Here is a 20,058-nt window from a genome sequence, read left to right on the forward strand (position 1 = left end):
AAAAAAAAAAAAAAAAAAAAAAAAAAATTAAAAAATGGCGGAAAAATTTATCGAATTTCGTTCCGGTTTTTTGGTTTTCTGATTTCTGGATAATGGGTTCTGTACTGTAATTTTAAAATAACCACTCCATGTACAGGAAAATTAAGAAAACAGTTAGTTATAGATAATTAAAGCATTAATTTAAAAAAAAAGGCTTTTAAGGTTTTTTTGTACAAAGGAATACTGACTTTATTGTTAAAATAGAATAAAAACTGAGAATGCCTTTTTACTTGATTGTTACTTTACACATAATTTACAAAATATTAACTGTTATGTACCCATAAAGGTAGGTAGGTATTTTATTTACGTCGTTCTAGAGTTGCACAATGGACTATTAGCAACGGTCTGGGAACCATCCCCGAGGATAATCCAAAGACATACCATCACAATTTTGATCCTCTGCAAAGGGGATGGCTCCTCCACCTTGGTGGCCCGACGACTGGCATACAAATCTTGCACTTTACGGTAGAACAGTTTAATGAGGACCGATATTGCGCACCCTCTGTCCCTACATAGACTGATCAAAGTGGTCACCCACTCGCCTACTGACCGCAACCAGTGAAGCTCGATTTCATTGATCTACGGGACTGTCATTGCGATCAGTCCACTGTGTCAATAAAGCGCTAAAAATTTAAGTAGTTTTGTGTTATTGAGATCCTTGACAGAAAAAAAAATTAAATTCAAAAGCATATTTGTTATTTGTCACTAGATATATAATATTATTTCCTACATCAGAGACCACCAGAGGTGCATTCAGCCACTTTTGATAAAATCATAAAATTTTCACTGTGAATGGAAATATAAAAAAAATAATTTCATTATTAAAATAAATTGTGATTTCCTCATTCATTTTGAACAGTAAATAAAAAATAAATTTTCTCACCTCAGCATATGCTTTGCAGATTACATTGTATTTGAAGGCTTGAGGCATTTCACTCGCTTTGTATTTATTCCTATCTAAAGAACTCTCCAAGAAACCTTTCGCATCACCCGATATCACAGTAGACACCAAAGGACAAGTCACTCCAGCAGCCTAATCAGTATCAAATTATGAGTTCCATCGAAACAAACACTTACAAATGTTCCAAAAATGAATAATAATTTCAAAATAAAACAATTAAAGAAAAACTAAAAGAGTTAGAAATGTATGATCTGCTTAGGCGTCATTAGGAAAACAGATTTTTCTCCCTCACTAATTTAAAATTAGTTAAAGTGTATATCAAAAGTTAAAGTGTATATCTCTGCTAACTCTAAACAGCATTAAGCTAAGTTTTTGCAGCAACAGGGAATCACAGTCTAAAGACAAAATTATCAGAAGTACAGACAAATATTTCATTTAGAATGGTTTGGTATGTAACGCCAAATATTATATTGATATTCAAGTCAATGGCACTATCTGTTCAGCAACTCATTTTGAACCTTGGTGTAGTGTAGCGAATCCATAGTAGCAGTTTCTATTAAGGTGAATAGTCTGAATGTAGACATAAATGCGAATGGGCCAATAAACTTGAAATTTAATAAAAATATTAACAAGATTTAAAATAAGACTTTAAATAGTATTCCAATCAGAGTTGCAGGAAAAGTTGGCGGATATTGATTCGGAGCAGGTAAGGTTCAAACTGAACAAGATTGTGGGTTGTTTTAAAAGCATCTTCTTGATGCGTACACACCTTGGTAAGAGAGTTTGTGCCAGAATACTGGTTGAGGATAAATGTTCTGGTTTTTTCAGCAAAACACCGTACATCTCCTTCAATTCTTACTTTAAATAATTTTTAAATCGTTGGTTATTATGGGGATACTTGGTAATTATCAAAAGAAATTATATTTAGAATACAAAATTTAAACAAAAAAACATACTCCATGTTCTTTGGCAGCAGATACAACATTATGAACAATTTCTTCTGATAAAAAAGGCCTCACTCCATCATGAATCACTACAATCTCAGGTAAAGGCTCACCTATAAAAAAAAGTGTTTTTATACACCTTTCAAAAATTACATTCATTAATCCAAAATCCATTTGAATTTTTTTTTTACTGTAAAGCAAAAAGCATTTCTGCAACAGCCCATTGTGGCCAGAGGTGTAATGGGGGTTAACGCTCCACAATATTATGACTACCAAAATGATGGCAGGAGTGCAATCAGCCTTGCAATTTTGAGAGGAATTAAGACAGGTTGGGACATTGGTCAATGTCAAAATTTCAACATTTTACATATTTTTTTAAGTAACACATAGTAGTGTCATAAATCTTTTTTTATTTCTTACTGCTCTTGTTTTGAAACACACTAAATTAAAACCAATTCCAATTTAGGCTCTTCAAATTTAATTAGAATTTAAAATGTAACTTAATTTTAAATTAAAAAACAATGGAGCTGTTAAAATTGCTTTTTTTAAATTTTCACTGCTACCTGGATTGAAAAAAGGCATTTGTGAATATAGGTCTTCGGTGGGTGATTTCATACTAAACATGCATGCAGCAGAAGCAAAAAATCAAACTGAACAAGGAGCGTTTACTTTTTAATAAATTTTAAAGTAATAATAAAAAAATTCACAAAAGAAATAGGATTTTACTGAAAAACCAATAGGAATAAGCCATTCTTCTATGCATCATCTCCCAAGTTTTAAAAGTTCAGAAAACGAAATACAATAAGCTACAAGATTTTCATTAATATTTTTTTTAACAAAGATTTTTCATAAAAAAAAACGAGACACAATTTTAAATTGCTATTTCTCAATGCTGTCTACAACAAAAGAGCAAAACAATTTAATTTTTAAAAATTAGTTAACACATAAGTGAGATTCTAAGTAATTTACAGGGTGCGACAAAAAAAAATGAAAGTTATTGCATCATAGAATAGAAGTCAACTAACTTCGTTTTATTAAAAAGAAATAAATACAAATTAAAATTTAATTTGTGTTCATTTCCCACTTTAACTATAGAATATTTTATAATATATCTTTTAGTGTATGTACTGTTTTTTTAATACCTTTTTTGCAGTGTCAAAAAAAAGAAAAGAAAAAAGATCTGCTATTTTAGAGTTGTTTAAGAAAGGAAAATGACGGTGTTAAATTGTTTGTTCGTCCTTTACACAAAGTAATCACTTTGGCCGGAATGAGGCAGATTGATCATTTAAAAGCATCAGCCAGAAAATATACTAAAGGTATAAAACTTGTGGCCCATTGACGAAAATTTCATTAAGCATTTTTGTTTCTGCACCACGGACAAAGGTGGCCACTTTGAAACTAATTAAATTTATTTGTTAGTAAATATCTACTCGTATTTGTTAGCAGGGGTGCCATTCCAAAAAAATTTCAACACTAACTTTTTTTGACTAATTAAGAGGGTCTAGCGTTGTTAAGCAGAATTTTCAGAAATTAATAGCTCACTGACTGCAAAATACACCTTTCCACAAGAATGGCCTTCAAATCAATGATTTGTTTATTTTTTTGTCAAGCAAATCTTTTTCTTCATTTTATTAGCCTATTTTTACAGGAAACAAATATAACAGCTAACTTATATCATTTTACAGTAATCGCTGAATACCTTGGAACCATTCATATCTCTACTTATTTTTCACTTCATCATAATCTTAGCTCTATAAATTTCATTATAAAAACAATCTGAACTTTCCTTAGCCTTTCAAAACATCAGAAGGAAAAGACGGCAATAATTATGAAAAAGAGTAATTCTTTTAAAATAATTTTCAGCAGAAAAAATTTGTTACATTTCTTAAGAAAAAAAATAGGTAAAAAAAGTTCTCGAATAATTATTAATTTAACAACTAAACTGATAGACTAGACTTTTTAGACCACTAGATTGATTTCAGTCCTGAGGACTGAAGAGAGGCACACACGTTTGCTATATTTTGTTAATTTATTTACTTTTAATAAAGTTGTATTAAAAATGGCTTATCCAGTTCTTTTTATTTTATTTTGTAAATAACAAATTAATTTACATTCTCTAAATAATTTTTAAAAAAAATAAATCCCTTAGTATAATGGTTGTAGAAACTTTAATACAGCATACTAACAGCAAGTGAGTATAGCTCTTAATCCAGATTCTATGGACTGATGCCTAAAAGATCCACCCTCCGTCACCATCAATTTCTCACCCTGAAGTGCGCACATCTCGCTCAATGTTTGGATCATCACAGTTAGGCTCTCAGGCGCAGCAACCACAACCACTTTCTTAATGTAAGGAAGTCTAATGGGAAAGAAAGAATTCCATTACTTTTAATAAAGTCTCTTTTTTCTTAATTAGTTTAGAAATAAAACACCGAATATAGAATGAGTCCTTTTTATATTATTTTATATCTAATAAATTTGCACACTATTTTGCGATCTTATGAGTTTGCACAAAATCTTCACTCAATATTACAATATACTGTATTAAAAAAAATCACTGTAGATGTAAAACTATACAATAGATTTTTTTTTTAAGTATCAGCAGTATTTTTGTTAAACAGTGAACTCTCGCTACTACGATATCCAATACAACAATAACTCCCTTTATTGCGATTATGTTTCGTGGTATCGACATACTTGCATATGAATTAATGTCATGCCCCTCTCAATACTACGATATTCTTTTGGAGAAATGAACCCCTGTAAAGCGATTTTTTCCAAATTTCTACCTTATCTTCTCCATTTTTTTATTGGTTTTCAATTATTGTAAAAAATCTTATTTTATTATCTATTGCCTTTTTTGCCATCTTTTCTGACAAAAGAAGACTCACTGCTGACACTTCTTAGAATCGCCTCCCTTATCTCTTTAGAAGTCACAGATATAACATCCCTCTCTGATTTCATTTCCTTCATGTTAAAAGCTGACCATAAGTCACAAATGACCACAAGCATCACATTAACACCTGAAAGAGAATTTTTTCTATAGAGGGTGGGTGGAGCACCATTCACAAACGATTAATTTCATCACCAAACGATTCATGTCATTCAAACGATTCATTTCATTCGAAATCATTTTCGTGCTTTAGATTCAATACATACTTTGTTGGTTGACTTGAAAGTAAAAAAAATGAATAAACGAACAAAAATATCGGATTATTTTCAATAAAAACGGTTTTCAGGTATATTTACGATCTTATTTTCTGCTATATTACTATCTTATTTACAATTAATTTTTTAAAAATATTTAACCATAATTGACACTCTACAAATTAATTTTTTGCATAATATATAAATACATTTATAGTTAATACATATATAACATTAAAATTTAAAAAAAAATCTTCTTGTGTTCCCACAGTATGAAGGTTTCGATATAACAATATATTTATTTGGTCCCCAAAATATTGTTGCAGCGAAGTTTTACTGTATGTGATATTTTTCTTTTTTAATCGGTTGAAAAATATTGAAACTAAATTAAGCTCTAGCAACAAAAATTTTCAATATAGTATTTTGTGATCTGATGAATTGTTGCAAAATTTCCATTTACTGTTACAATATTCTGAAGCGCAACAAATCACTACTAAAAAACTATGTTATGACTTTCTTTTTTTTTTTTAAATCTCTCTCTTTATAAACATTTAGAAAAGAAAGACCTTTACATTAACATTGTGATAAAAAAAATAAAAAAAACGAAAAGAATATGGTATACTAATGGACTTCATTATTACTCCCTAACAGCAGAAGATTGCCATGCAATCTTATATGGTTGGCTATGCAAACCATACTGGGTTCGCTCACTAAGTTAAACCATTTGAAATGTGTTAAGATCTTACAAATTTAAATCACTTATTAAAGTCTTTAAAACTTATTCCTACATACAAAAATTAACATTTTAGTCTATAATAAGTTTTTGTAATAAAAAAATTCAAATTGAAATAAATGAATCCAAATAAAAAATTGTGAACCCAAATAAAATTTTTTTTGTTAAACACAAAATTATAAATTTCAGAACTCGCTATAACTGGAAAGTTATTATTATGAATAAAATTATTATTACTGAACCTCCATAAGCATAATTAAAACATAATCTAGAACGCTGTGTTGGTCGACATGAACTATTCGTTTTTAACCTTTCCATTCTTAATAATGTATAAATCAGTTTGTTTCAGCTTTTTGATGTCCATACCAGAAAGGTATTTTAAAATTCAAAAATTTGTAATCATGTACATTAATGCTTTCATGCTTAATGACAGCTCACACACTTAATATTCTAATTTTTTGTGACCAACACAAAAAAGAAATAAAGACTTTCTTAGATTTCTGACACACATAAGATTTCTTACATACAACATTAAATCAGACACATAAGCTTAAATGAAAAACAAACTGCCATGCTGTTATAAATTTTTCATTAGAAATATATCAGAAATAAATATATAGCCTATGTTTTTAGATTTATGATTTGAACAAAAGAGTAATCATTTCAGTATTTTTGGTTTAAACCAGAATTTTTTCTAACATTTTCATATCTTTCCAAAACTATTTTTCTCAAAAATTAGAGAGCATGCTCATGACAAGAATAAAGCTGAACAGAAAAAACACATAAATAATATCACATCAAATGAATGATACAATAAACACTTTTTTACTTTAAACACAGAATGTGTGTTTCCGAGTTTTGACGGTTTTGCCTCTGTATCACTGACAATTACTTCACCCAACGCCACTTCGGTGAAATGAATAAAACATTTTTAAAAAAATTTTCATGACAAATACATAAATTAATTTATATTATACATTTAATTAAAGTTAAGCCAAATTATGACAAAAACAAATATTTAATAAAATCACCAAATTAACTACTAATATAAAACCAATTTAACGATTAAAAAACGCAACATATTTCATATCTAATTATAAGGAAAAATGATTAAATACAAGAAAATACACTTAAAAACTATCAAATGGAAACTAAAGTTAAAAGAAGCGCCAATTTAATTTTAAAACTGGGAACAAGGCAGGATATAATAAGATCAACTGAATTAAAAAAAAAAAAAAAACTTCAGTTTAAAATTTATGAATAAGAAAAACTAGTTTATTAAGAACAAAATTTATTGCAAACAGAAGAAAAAAAACTCCAAACAAAGTGGAATCAGAAATATATCATTTCTAAAACGAGAATGCTGCAATCTGCTTCATAAAATAATCATCAGCTTTCAGAAATAAATAATTGTATGCTTATGCATAAACAATCCGCCATTTTTATTTCTTTTAGCAAAAGGAAAGTTTTTATAAAAGCAGATGATTCCATATCCGACAAATGATACCAGATCTCTGTGGAATTAGAATTCTCTCAATTAAAAAATATTGTTTTTTTTAATATATATCAAATAAATAAGCATAACAAACAATAAAAAAAATTTTTGTTTGTAATAATTAATGTATTATCCAAAATTATAAAACAATTTTTTATCATAATAAATGAAGGATAACGAAAGTTGAGAAACAAAAGTGGATTTATAAAAAACCTAATATATCAATATTCTCAAAGCTGAAATTTCAAGTTCTTAACTTGGACATCCAATTGACAGAAACGCTTAAATAGAATTTTGAGGATACATTTAATAACGGTTGGTGCAGAAAAATGTGATTATTTTTTTATACCTCCATTGCGCAAGCTAGGGTTAAAAATGAAATTCTGCAATTTGATAGGGCGTCGAATTCTTGGAAAATTATATTTTTTTCCCTTGTTTTTTCGAATCCTTAATGTTTTCTATTTTAAAAAAAAGATATGTAAACAAAGGATAACAGTACAGTAGTATCAAAATATCATTACCTCAAAAATGATTCAACAGTGTAGCATATAATGGGTTTTTTGTGAATTTGTATATATTGTTTAGGTATATTCACACCCATACGCTCTCCGGTACCAGCAGCTGGTAGAACAACACAGACATCATAAGGAATAGGAACTAAAATAAATAAAAATTATTCTCTTTATGCATTTATAAACATTCCCTAAATCAGTAACTAAAAAATGATACAAAAAAGATTATTCTCTATGAAAAAGACTTCATGAATAAAAATATTAAAATATTTTTTTTAAACTTGTTACATTGTTCCTATTTTAAAAAAGAATAATTTTAAAATGCTCAGAATTATAAATCCAGACTGTAAATTGCTTTCACACACTTTGAGATATTCAGCTTAAAACAATATATTTTAATGATTGGTCTTTAATGATTGGATATTTTAATCATTGGTCTTTAATGATTGGATATTTTAATGATTGGTCTTTACTCATAAAAACTGCATTATAAATAAATTAACTTTTCCATATTAAGCAAATTATATTGAAGCCATTTCTAAAACAAAATATATATATAAACAAAATGATCATAGTGCTTTTTACCTCTGACGTGCAAATTTTAACTCCTAGCACCATCCGTGTTTAGCTTTACACGGTTAACCATCCATAATTAAATAGTATTTGCTTGTTAATTAGAAGATATAACAAAAAATCAATAAATGAGCTTAAAAAAAATTATATCAAAAGTTATTCAGGATGGTCCGTTTATTTAGTTTGTACGCTGTGCATATACTGCCGTACAATAGAAAAATTAATGTAAGCGACAAAAAATTAAAAATTGTAATTTTTCATATTTGGCATTTTAGTATATTGTAACAAAAAAAAATTTTTTTTCTTCAAAAATAATTTTTTTTCAATTTTTAGTTTTCTGAAATTCGTTTTTATCTTACAGTAATATTTTAAGCCCGTCTTTGAACAGCCAACCCAATTTTTTGAGTTTACGACTACTAATGTTCAGCAAATTTTAAACCTGATCCAGAAGACAAGGGAACTGCTGGATCAAGTATTGGAAGAAATTTGCCTTCGTGGAGGAATTTTTGATGGAACTAACCTGCATTTGTGTTACATGGAAAGAAAAACCACAAAAACCTCACACAGCTAGCCTGATGGCAAGGAGACTTTAACCCATGATCCATCTACCAATGAGGATATATTTCGCCAACACTGTAATCTGTGAATCCAAATTTTTGGAAATTTTTAGGCATAATTTGTATAATTTGTTTTAAGTTAGAATCTTTATTAATTTCTTTAAATTATCACAAATTTATCTTTTTAATGCTTCAAATGCAACGAATTTATCTTTTTAATGCGTCAATGCTTCAAATTTTTTGTCCTGCATAAGTTTTAAAAACTGGTCCCTCAAAAATACCTTCCTTCACTTTGGCTGCAGATAATCCAGAAAATGCATGAAGAGCAAGTGTTTGAAAAACCAATATTCTTTGTCTAGAGCTTTACAAATCGATTTTTATCAAACCAAATTTTATAAGCCATCCACGAAGGCAAATATCTAATAAATAGTCTTAAACCCATAAAATTGGGTCGGCTGTTCAACAACAATTATAAAATAAAATTTTTAAAAAAAAAGTTTTATGAGCTGTGATGGCTCAGCGGGTGGAGCGTCCGCCTTCCAATTCGAATCCCAACGATAACTGGTCAATGCAAATTCCGCATCTGACTAACATTGGGAGGTTTTTGTGGTTTTCCTCTCCATGCAACACAAATGCATGTTAGTTCCATCAAAAAAAGCCTTTCACGAAGGCAAATTTCTTCAATACTTGATCTAGGAGTTTCCTGTTCCTACGGAGTTGAGCATTAGTAGCCGTAAACCCAAATAATTGGGTCGGCTGTTCAACGACGGTAATAATAATAAAAATAAAAAAAAAACAAGTTTTATATGAAATGGAGGCAAAAGGCAACTTAAGCTTCCTTAATAACATTTTAGATGCCAATTTCACTACTCTTAATCCAATGTTGACTCTTTTATCCTAGTTTTTAGATAATATTTTCATCAAAAGCCTGCGGTATCTAAAATAAATGTTACTTTATGCAAGTTTCTTTTTTTTCTCGTTAATGTGCTTTCTTTCAATACTGTTGAGTATTTATTTTATTAAAGCTTTTCTACAAACTCTGGTATTTTAATTCAACTTTTTTAACTGCATGAATCATATGATCTATTTTATTTAACTATAAAGCATATAACTTTAGACAGCTTTAGACAACTTTATGAATATAAAAACTACTTTCATTAAATATTGTCTGACATTTTAGTTGTTTAATCAATGTAACGCTTCAAATCTATCTCGATAATTATATATTTAAACTTGATATGGGTGGAAGGAGAAGATTTCATTGAGAAACACAGGTTTCAACTTACACAATGAAATACAAAGATAAGTTGGATTTAAAAGTTTAAAATAATATATAAATTTCTAAACAAACCTGAAATTTTATTTCGTACCGCCCTATACTGACTGGTTCTTACAATATCTGCGTCATGGCCAATATGAGTTTTATAATAAATGACTTTGACAATTCCGTCAGAGAGTGAGTGGGAAACGTCCATAAGAGATGGGCAGGTGGTTCCAATTTTGTTCGAACCTACCTTCTTCAGCTTCCGATGTCCTTTAGACGCTGACCTATGGACACCAGATCGATGGCAAATGTATTGAGTTTTAGATTCTCCAGTTTGACGTAATTTTTTAGATATCCTACATATATAAGAATATCCAGAAGAAGCTTCATGTCCTTTTTTCCAAGATTCAAATGCTAAAAAATAATGATATTCATAACATTAACTCTGTGTTATGTTATATTAACTAAATTAATATGATAATTAAATACATCACTCGAAATAAGTAATTACTTTAGTACATACACATAACATTTACTACTGCATATATAGTTCACCTATAACATCTTAGATACTTCACTTTTCATAAAGATACAAAAGAGAAAAAAACATCTAATCAAAGTTTGTTATAAATTGTCTCAACTCATCATAGTTTTGTAATACATTTTTATTTATTTTAGTGTTTTTAATTCAAATTTCAGTTCCATCCTTTTTGTTGGGATAACACTATCTAAGTTACACAATAATCTCTTGAATTATCATTAAATGTGCTCAATGAGTGAGTTACTAAAGAATGATTCAGAATTCAAATGATAATAGAAGCTACTTCATAATATGAAATAACTTTAAGTATAATACTTACTACACATAATACTTAGCCATGAATGGTTGAGTTATACTTTAATTTGATTTGTTCATTTACGTTGCACTAGAGCTTCACAATGGACTATTGGCGACGGTCTGGGAAACATCCCTGAGGATGATCCAAAGACATGCCATCACAATTTTGATCCTCTGTAGAAGGGNATGTAATCCAATACTTTAAAGAACTCACAATAATGCAGCCAATCAATAGTTAAAAATCCAAATGAAAGTTAGTTTTGAAATTTCATTCTTCCCACAAAAAATTGTCTCCTTTCTTATTCTGTTGCTTATTTTCATTAAAAATAATTATACCTATGAAAAATTTTGTGCTAAAAAAAACAAAAATAATTTATAAAAATGATGAATGCATGTCATGAAGGGGATTAAAACAGTTTTTGATAAGCAAAATAACAGGTCAAAAAGTGTTTGCTCTAGAAAATAATACAGTAGATTGTCCCATACCCAAAATTGTAGGGACTTCGGCCAATCCAACAGATTTTTAAGGTGAACATTGATCAAAACATGCATTATTCAATAAAATAAATAAATATAGGATAATTAGTGTCGATTTTCTTACAATGTTTTGTTATCAGTTAAATGACATTAATTAACCAAAGATTTACCAGCACAGATATTCAAATAAAAACAATGTAAAAAAAATAAACTTGAAATTTTAAAAAAAAAATCCTATTTCCTTTAAAAAATATATATTAAATAAGAAACAGAATTAACCTTTTGCTTATGGCTGGTAGTACAACTGGTGGTCTACAATAGCCAGGCTGTGCTACAATTTTAAAAAAAGGTTGTACTTACAATTTAAACCAAACCTGACTGTTCCTTCTAACACTATAATATTCAGTTTCATTTACATTCCCAGTTTATTGCTCTCAAAAAAAATTTTTTTGATTTTCTTTAACTATTTTCGTCTTTTAAACAACTCTTTAAGTGTGTTAAAGGTCATTAAAGCAATATAAATGTTTTGCTATCCAAAACGCGTCAAGTAGAAATAAAAAAAAGAAGTTTTAACTATGAATAAGTATTTGTAACAATGGCGTTAATTACCACTATGATTATTACACATCAATTGACTAGTATATAAGATATGCTAGCTCAAATCAATCTTGAGGTACCTCTTGATAGATGACGGTCGGCATTGTCGACTTCTACTCTCCCCACATGAATGACCTGCAGGCATGAAATGAACTCGCCTACCTTGAAAATAACGCCCACTTCAATTAGGACACACCTATTTAGATGGATGGTTCATAATGAACAGTTGACCTGCGTGCTGTTGATTCTCAGTCTTATTTACACACACTGGCATACTGTACACAGGGTGCGTAGCTAAATTATTCAACAAAAAATAAGCACCTTTCAGGCACTCAAAAAATATTTTTAAGCACTTTAAAAAAATATCACAATTAGGCAGGGTTGGAAAGTTTTTGACAATTGACGGCTTTATCTTGTTTTAACCGTCAAGTGAAAAAAAATATACTAAAAAAACCTTTAGGCATTGTTTTTGCAACTGTCAAAAATCATGAATTTTTGAATCAAGTAAAACGAATGGCGTTTTCATACGCTACGGACTGACAATACGCCAAAATAGATTGGTGTTGAATTAATTGTGAAAATGTGGAATAGAACAATGTGAACTGCGTCTTTTTGCATAATTCGAAGCGAAAATCAACATAGTAAAGGAAAAATCTCATTTTGAAGAAGAGAAAATTAAGCACTTTTTAAAAACACTCAATGAAAAAAGCACCCTTAAGGGCTTTTAAAAAACCAAAATAAGCACCTTTAAGCACTTTTTAAAAACACTACGCACCCTGTGTACACACTCGACTGCTAATAGCAGCACAAGAGAGACCACACACACAACCGTGAACTTAATATAGCTCGCACGACAAACACTTAAAATTTGGTGAACTCAATACTGCCCTCACCACAAGCACTCGAAATCCGGTGAACTCGACACAGCACTCCCGATCCTTCACAAATACGACAACTAGTAATATTCGTTCATGGAATTCTATCCCTGATAAAATTCTGGCGAAACTATTACTATGATTACTAAACATCAATTCACTAGTTATAAGACATGCTAACTCAATTTAATCTTGAAGTAGCCTTTGATTGATGAAGATTAGCATTGTTGGTTTCTATATCTCCCCACAGTAACAAATAAAAAAGGAAAAATAAATAAATAATGGAAAAAAGATTTGAATATTTTGTTATCTGAAATGTGTCAGGTAAGTAGACGTTTCCTAAAACGGATGTCCAGATATGAATTAGTCATTAATATTATTGAAAATTTATTGGGATGTGAGGTGTTCACCCTGTAAGTTGAAGTTGCACTGTAATAGTCATGCAATAAAATTCTTACACAGTTGTCATTAGGGTATGATTTTAAACAAAATAAGATTACTTTCATAGTCTGGAAATTCTTGAACCTCTTGCTCCAATGAACAATGATGGAAAGACTCCAAATGACTTCTCAGTTCCTTCTGAGTGCGGAACTTGTTAACACAATTCAAAGGGCATGTAATTTTTCCAGAAATTTCAGGCTCAACATTATGTTTATTTCTCAGGTGCTGGTAGAGGTTCTTTTTCAATGTAAATGATAAAGCGCAAATAGAACATTGAGACATCCTTCTGCACAGAAATTCCCCTGAAAGCATAAAATGATTCCAGAGATACAAAGCAAATATGTGATACATATAATTATAATAAAAATGTCATATTGTTGTATCTATAAATTGCGATTAACATTTTGATGGCATAGATTTAAACATAAGTTACAGCATAAAGGAAAGAAAAGATAAGTAAGATTGAGTTCACATACATTAGTAGCAACCCATAATGTTACGTGTATTAAGTCAATTGTTAGTAATAATTAAGTTGGAATAAGGCCAGCGATTTAATAATTATTATATTCGAGAATCCTTTTCTTTTTTAGGCACTTTAATTAAATCCCGATTTTATAGCACTTTAATTTTTAACAACCTCCCTTCAAGCTGAGATCGGTTAGCAGAATGGTTTTGCGTTAAAGGTTTTAAAGCCGTACCATCGCAGAGCGAGAATCTCGCATATTTTTTTCTTTTCTCGCAATAAAAAATGATTAATGTGAGAAGTTCGCGCACTCTATTAATAAATTTCAAAATGAGCGAATTTTGAAAAAAATTGCGTCTTTTGCCATTTTGAATAAAATCTGTTTCTCTTTTCCTCCTTGATCTTTCATTATTTTGAACATCGGTCCTTGTTATCTAGTTTCCCTATTTACCAGTATTGTTCAGAACCGGTGCGAACAGCAGAACACCCCCCCTCACTCGAGCCACGGAACCCCTTTCAGAACACATTTCTCTGCAATCACGTGCTCACCGTAGGTAAGGTTTCTTCATGTAAGACGTTTATATTTTTTGTACATGAATGTAAGATGGACAAATACCTTGTTAAGGCGACATCTTCTAATTCATAACAGACAAATGAAAATGAAACAAATGTTGGTAGAAACGGTCAAAACGAAACAAATACGAATATTTTTCAGCCAAATAAATATAATAGCTGATGAAAAAGTAGATATAGAACATTTTCCATATGATGATGCAGCAAAAATACTCAATTAGAAGATGTTAAAAATGTAATATTATAAAAGAAAATTTTTTTTTCCTTGTCTATTCGTGTTTTTTTAATTTTTAGAAATCTCACTTATCTTTTTGAAATCTCACCCTGTTTTTGAGAAAGGGTGAGAAATTCTCTCCCATTTTTTTTCTGTAATGAAAACACTGCATGGATAGCCCCTCACCTCGATCTGTGACGATCTGCGGCTAATAAGCGGAGACAGCACAGTCCCCCTTAAATTTAACATATGAGTAACTTATTTTAAAATTATATTATGTTTAAATTATGTATGTTCTGATTATTCGGTAAATGGCACAAAATTCGTAAATATGTAATCCAGATTCTTTTTTAACAATTAATAAACTTCGCAACTCTAATAGGAACAACCATTATTTTACCTTGGAATTAACTTTCGATCATCTCAAATTAATTTTTATTTTTTTAGGTTAAACTTCTTAGTTTTCAATCGGTAGCTTAAATCAGTCTTACTTATTGTTTCTTCTGCTTATGCTGTATCTTAAGTTTAAATCTACACGATCAAAATGTTAATCATAATTAATAGATACAACATATTTGGTCAACTTAATTATTATCAACAATTGACTGTATTACTTAATACACATTACATTATTTAAAACTTCAATATAAAATTTATAATCTCATTTCATGAGATAAAAAGCTTTTTTCCTTTAGTTTTTGTTTTGTCTTCATTTAAAAAATAGATTGAAACCCAGGATGAAAAGTGTGAAAAAAAAATGTGTCTTCCAGTGTGAAAAAAAAATATGTTGTAGAAAATAGGATTCTTTCAATCTAATCTAAGTAAAGAAACTCTTTTTCAAAAAGAAATATCAATTATTGAAACAACTTTTAAATAGCTTATCCTTTTGAAGCAAAATTTTTATTAAACATATTTTTTTTTCATTATTTTGTATTCATTTAGGCCAAAATAGGCGAAAAATATTATATTTAGCAAAGAAAACTATTATTGCTATCAAGTATAAATAAGATAAACTTTCAAGTTACTTAATCCACCGTTTTTAATGCGAAAACTAAATTTAATATGTGAAAACTAAAAAGCCTCATATACAAAAACGAATAAATGAAATGAATTTTTTAAGAAATTAAAATAATTACAGCTTTTTAATATTTTATGTAAATGAGTTCATGCCCAGTTTCATCCGGACAAAATACCAACCCTCAATGAAACAAACTATATCCTATTTTGTTTTTTTAATCTTTTAAACTCTTTGAAATTACTTCACATTAAATCTATGCTTAAGAAACTGTTGCTCCATTTAATTAACAGGATACCTTAGTGGCTGAGTGTCACCGTTATTTCAAAACACAAGGGCTCGATAATTTTATTTCATTAAGTATTAATAAAAGAATATCAGAAAAATCTGAAATTATCATTGACACTAATCCACTGGTCTGTTTACTAATAAAGTGCTTACTGCTGCCACTCAATAATATTTTGTTCAATATTTCAAATATATGTTTCATCTTACATATATTTCTAATACATGTTTCTACTGAAATTATAAATTAAAAGAAGCCAAATAAATATTTAATTTTATATAATTAAGAGAATGACGGCTGCATTAGCATTGTACTCGGCCAAGGTTTTGTATATTGTTTTGAAATTATTTGTGGCAACAAACCAATACTGGGAAATTTAAAAACAAATATGTTTGACAGACAAAAGGTTCCTTTCGTTAGTGTTTTGTTTTAATTTATTCTTTTAAAAAAGACGTAAAAAATAAAATACATGATAAATGTAGCTAAAAAATGGAAAATAAAATAAATTTGCTTAACCATGAGTCTGCTCCATCATACATAATGGCCAAAAAAGAAACTTCGTCGTCCTCTGACTTTTTTTCCTCTGTAACACACCCATCTGATCGTGCACGAATTAAAGAGGATATTTATAAAAGAATAAGAAGCGGTAACGATATATTGTGTCAAATTCCAACTTATATAGATCCGAACGTACAATTCAGTGATGATGATGAAGAAGAGACTCAAGAAGAAGTTAAAACAGAAAAATCACCCGAAGTTGTAAAGACGCCTGAATTCGTGTCTAAAGCGTCAAATGCTTTAGGAATAAGAAGGGGAGGAATGAATTTCAAAACTGTCGATTCTACTCCTTGGAAACCAGCTCCTCGGCAATCTTTCTCCACTTGCAAACCTTCAGCATTCAGAAGTAATATAGATATCCAATGTTTGTTGCCTCAGAGTGAAAATAAAGCATCCAGGTTTGCAAAAGTTATTCCAGATAAGTCTGTGAAGATGAATTTGATGGCACAATCAGAATTTAAAATACCAGCTGAAACGGGCGCTCGTAGGAAAAAATTGTCCACAATTTCTGATGATGAAGTTATAATAGTGAATGGGAAATGTTATAGTGTTCTGTCCCTTCTGGGATCAGGTGGATCTTGCAAGGTGTTTTCAGCGTTTGATGAACAGAAGAATTTAATAGCTGTTAAATGTGTAAAACTAAAAAACACAGATCCTTCAATTCGAGAAGGATATCGTAAAGAAATTGAGTATCTTAAGAAATTGCAGGGTTCAAACCGAGTCATCAAAATGTATGACTACGAATATCGAGAAGATGAGTTATTTTTGGTCTTAGAAAGGGGAGATATTGATTTTGCCAAGTACATTTCCAATGAAGCAAAATTAAAACGTTTATCTCCTATAATGATAAAATTTTATTGGCAACAGATGCTAGAAGCTGTTGCAGACATCCATAAATATGGAATTGTGCACTCAGATTTAAAACCAGCAAATTTCTTACTCGTAGAAGGAAATCTAAAGCTCATAGATTTTGGTATAGCAGCATTAGTTCCTGATGACAAAACCAGCACTTTTCGAGACACCCAAGTTGGCACTTTAAACTATATGTCTCCAGAAGCGATCACTCAAATGTCTACTCCTGATGCCAAGCAAGCATTATTTAAAGTCGGCGTCAAGTCGGACGTGTGGTCTTTGGGATGCATTCTGTATAACTTAGTTTACGGTCACACGCCCTTTCATAACCTTAAAAACCTGATGCAGAAGATCAATGCAATTATGAATCCCAGTTACGAGATTGTTTTCCAACCTTTGAATGATAAAAACCTTGTAGATGTCATGAAGCAATGTTTAAAAAGAAATCTTAAAGAGAGAGCATCAGTTGAACAACTCTTACGTCATCCTTATCTAACAGAAGATAAAACTTCTGCATCAAACAGTCAACTCATGAATGTGATGGAACAAATGCAGGTGTTAACTCCTAGAAGAATGAGTTATATCACAAAAATGGTACAAGAACTGTCTGCTAACAAAGAAAATTGATTCTTTTATCTACAATAAGCTTTCCATAAAACTGTGTTTATAAATCAAGTTTTTGATAGTAGATTGAAAAGTACTTGATCTTTCAAACTTTATTTTTAAAATACATAACAATTTTTAAAGTTTTTGACTTCTAACCAACTGCAAGTAGATTATGATTTTTAAATTGAGCAAAATTAAATAATCTTTTTAGTTTAATTCTCTATGGCTATTGCTAAAATATTGAGAAAAATTTCTTTAAAAATTATCAACTTTTAAGTATGTATTATAATGTGTAATATAAAAATATGCTAGCCTTTATGTGCAACTTATATGTATATATATAACTTATAATTATGTCTATTCTGGAATCCTGTTTCCTTTATGCTGCTAAAATCCTTTATGTGCAACTTATATGCATTTTGTAATTATGTCTATTTTAGAACCCTATTTTCTTTATGCTGCTTTATCAATTAGACTTCTCCCATAAATAAGAAAAGTAATAGCTTTATATGTTATTAGATTGAAAAAAAAATTTAATACTTGTTCTTTTATATTAATATTTTCATATACAACAATTTTCATGATATTTTGTTAATAAAGACATTTTGCATGAAATTCTTGTTAGTTAATAGTTTTCACTAATGCAGCTCTTTGTGCAAATGAATGCGAATGAATGCAAATAAAAGTTACATTGACATTAGTTATTAGGAATGTAATGAATATTCGGCTAAGTGTTATTTGGAAAAAAAATTTTCAATAAAGTTTTTTTGGGGGGGAAATCTAAAATTGTATTTTTTACTATAGGTTTTTAGAAATAGTTTTTACACATATTTGTTATTTAACATTATTTAAAAACTTGTATTTATACATTATTCAAAAGCTTGTTAATTTATATTATGAACGACGCATGGAAAGCAAAATTTAAAGAAAGCTAGATTACTTTAAATCAGGTTTGGCAAGGTTTAGGACAGAATGGTTTAAACCGTCCTGTCCAAAACCCTTTTACTCAAATTATGTCACAATTTTATCTGAACAATATTTAAGAGGTAAAAAAAACATAGAACTAATAACATATTAGTAATTAAATATACTAGAGAATATTTGTTTTTAAAAGTATAGTGTTTTATTAATATTGTTTGACTCTTCAGTTTTAAGCAAAGGAAGATTAATCAGTAATCAAGTTCATTCAATTGGTCCTCTCATTCAATAGTACATAGCTGCAGTTTGGCCTTGCCATACAGGTTAAAATATTATGTACTAAGTGCTTGGTTCGTCATAAACACGTTTATTTATCTATAGTACTATTCAAGAATACTTTTATTTCACTCATGTTCAATTCTTTTAGCATAGTGGTGATACATCACAAGTGTCAGTAACTGAAACTGATGTTATGCCCTTCAAAACTGTTAATACATTTTTCAGTTATTTTGTATTTTCAATTTAAACTAATATATTTATATTTAAAAACAATTTTTTTTAAAATAGATGTCTTTTTTATAATCCTGTAATGCAGAAATTATAAAAAAAATTTTAAAAAAATATTCTGAAAAATAAAAGGTTAGTTTTTGAACAAATTTAGTATTTTTTTTAAGAAAAATTATTATTTTTTAATATTGCCATATTTATCCTTATGCAAAAATTATTTTTAATCAGTATTAAAAGCATATTTATATTTAAAGGATTAGGTATTCACTTTTGTTGTTCAATGAATTGTGGAGCTTCAAAAATTATAAACTTTTTCCAATTATATTATATTTTCTTTTAATAAGTTATAGTAAAATGTATAAAAAATAGCAAATATTTATTGATACATGTAATTATTATGTGTACAATGGTTACACCTATAGAATTTTTACCTTTTACCAAAGTTCAAGGTTTTGGACAGTTTAGGACAAACCCAGTTTAAGACAGTAAAAGCCACATGTCCTGTCCAAAACCAGTTTAGGACGTCCAAAACTCCAACCCTGCTTTAAATTGAACCATGAGTTTTTTAATGCTGACTTTTTTATAATCATATTCGAGCAAGTCAGTATTTCATCATTTTTTAAACGCTTCATATTTTAAAAATTAAGAACTTTTATCACATTTTTGGTTTTTT

At 29.2% G+C, this 20,058-nt stretch overlaps 2 protein-coding genes across 6 annotated transcripts in view; one reads left to right on the plus strand and one right to left on the minus strand.

The window, feature by feature from the left end:
- Window positions 1-16,258, minus strand: part of LOC107450760 (D-ribitol-5-phosphate cytidylyltransferase) — a 34,635-nt gene extending 18,377 nt beyond the window's left edge. Inside the window, exons 1-7 of one of the 5 annotated variants that reach the window (XM_071178956.1) lie at window positions 15,957-16,258; window positions 13,453-13,695; window positions 10,253-10,579; window positions 7,781-7,916; window positions 4,071-4,243; window positions 1,897-1,997; window positions 923-1,072 (exon numbers count right to left, since the gene is read on the minus strand). In XM_071178956.1, coding sequence (XP_071035057.1) covers window positions 923-1,072; window positions 1,897-1,997; window positions 4,071-4,243; window positions 7,781-7,916; window positions 10,253-10,579; window positions 13,453-13,675 — 1,110 coding nt within the window. In that variant the 5' untranslated portion in view covers window positions 13,676-13,695; window positions 15,957-16,258. Of the gene's footprint in view, window positions 1-922; window positions 1,073-1,896; window positions 1,998-4,070; window positions 4,244-7,780; window positions 7,917-10,252; window positions 10,580-13,452; window positions 13,696-15,779 lie in introns of all 5 variants that reach the window. The other 4 variants (XM_071178957.1, XM_071178958.1, XM_071178959.1 and 1 more) reach the window with 4 other exon arrangements.
- Window positions 16,259-16,298: 40 nt separating this feature from the next.
- On the plus strand, window positions 16,299-18,121 carry LOC107450759 (Monopolar spindle 1). The gene has a single exon (XM_016066652.3). It carries the CDS (start codon window positions 16,434-16,436, stop codon window positions 17,979-17,981), a length of 1,548 nt encoding a protein of 515 aa, XP_015922138.1. The 5' UTR covers window positions 16,299-16,433; the 3' UTR covers window positions 17,982-18,121.
- The last annotated feature ends 1,937 nt before the right edge of the window (window positions 18,122-20,058 follow it).

Source organism: Parasteatoda tepidariorum, chromosome 3 (assembly GCF_043381705.1).
Source record: "Parasteatoda tepidariorum isolate YZ-2023 chromosome 3, CAS_Ptep_4.0, whole genome shotgun sequence".
In the NCBI taxonomy this organism is placed as follows: domain Eukaryota; kingdom Metazoa; phylum Arthropoda; class Arachnida; order Araneae; family Theridiidae; genus Parasteatoda; species Parasteatoda tepidariorum.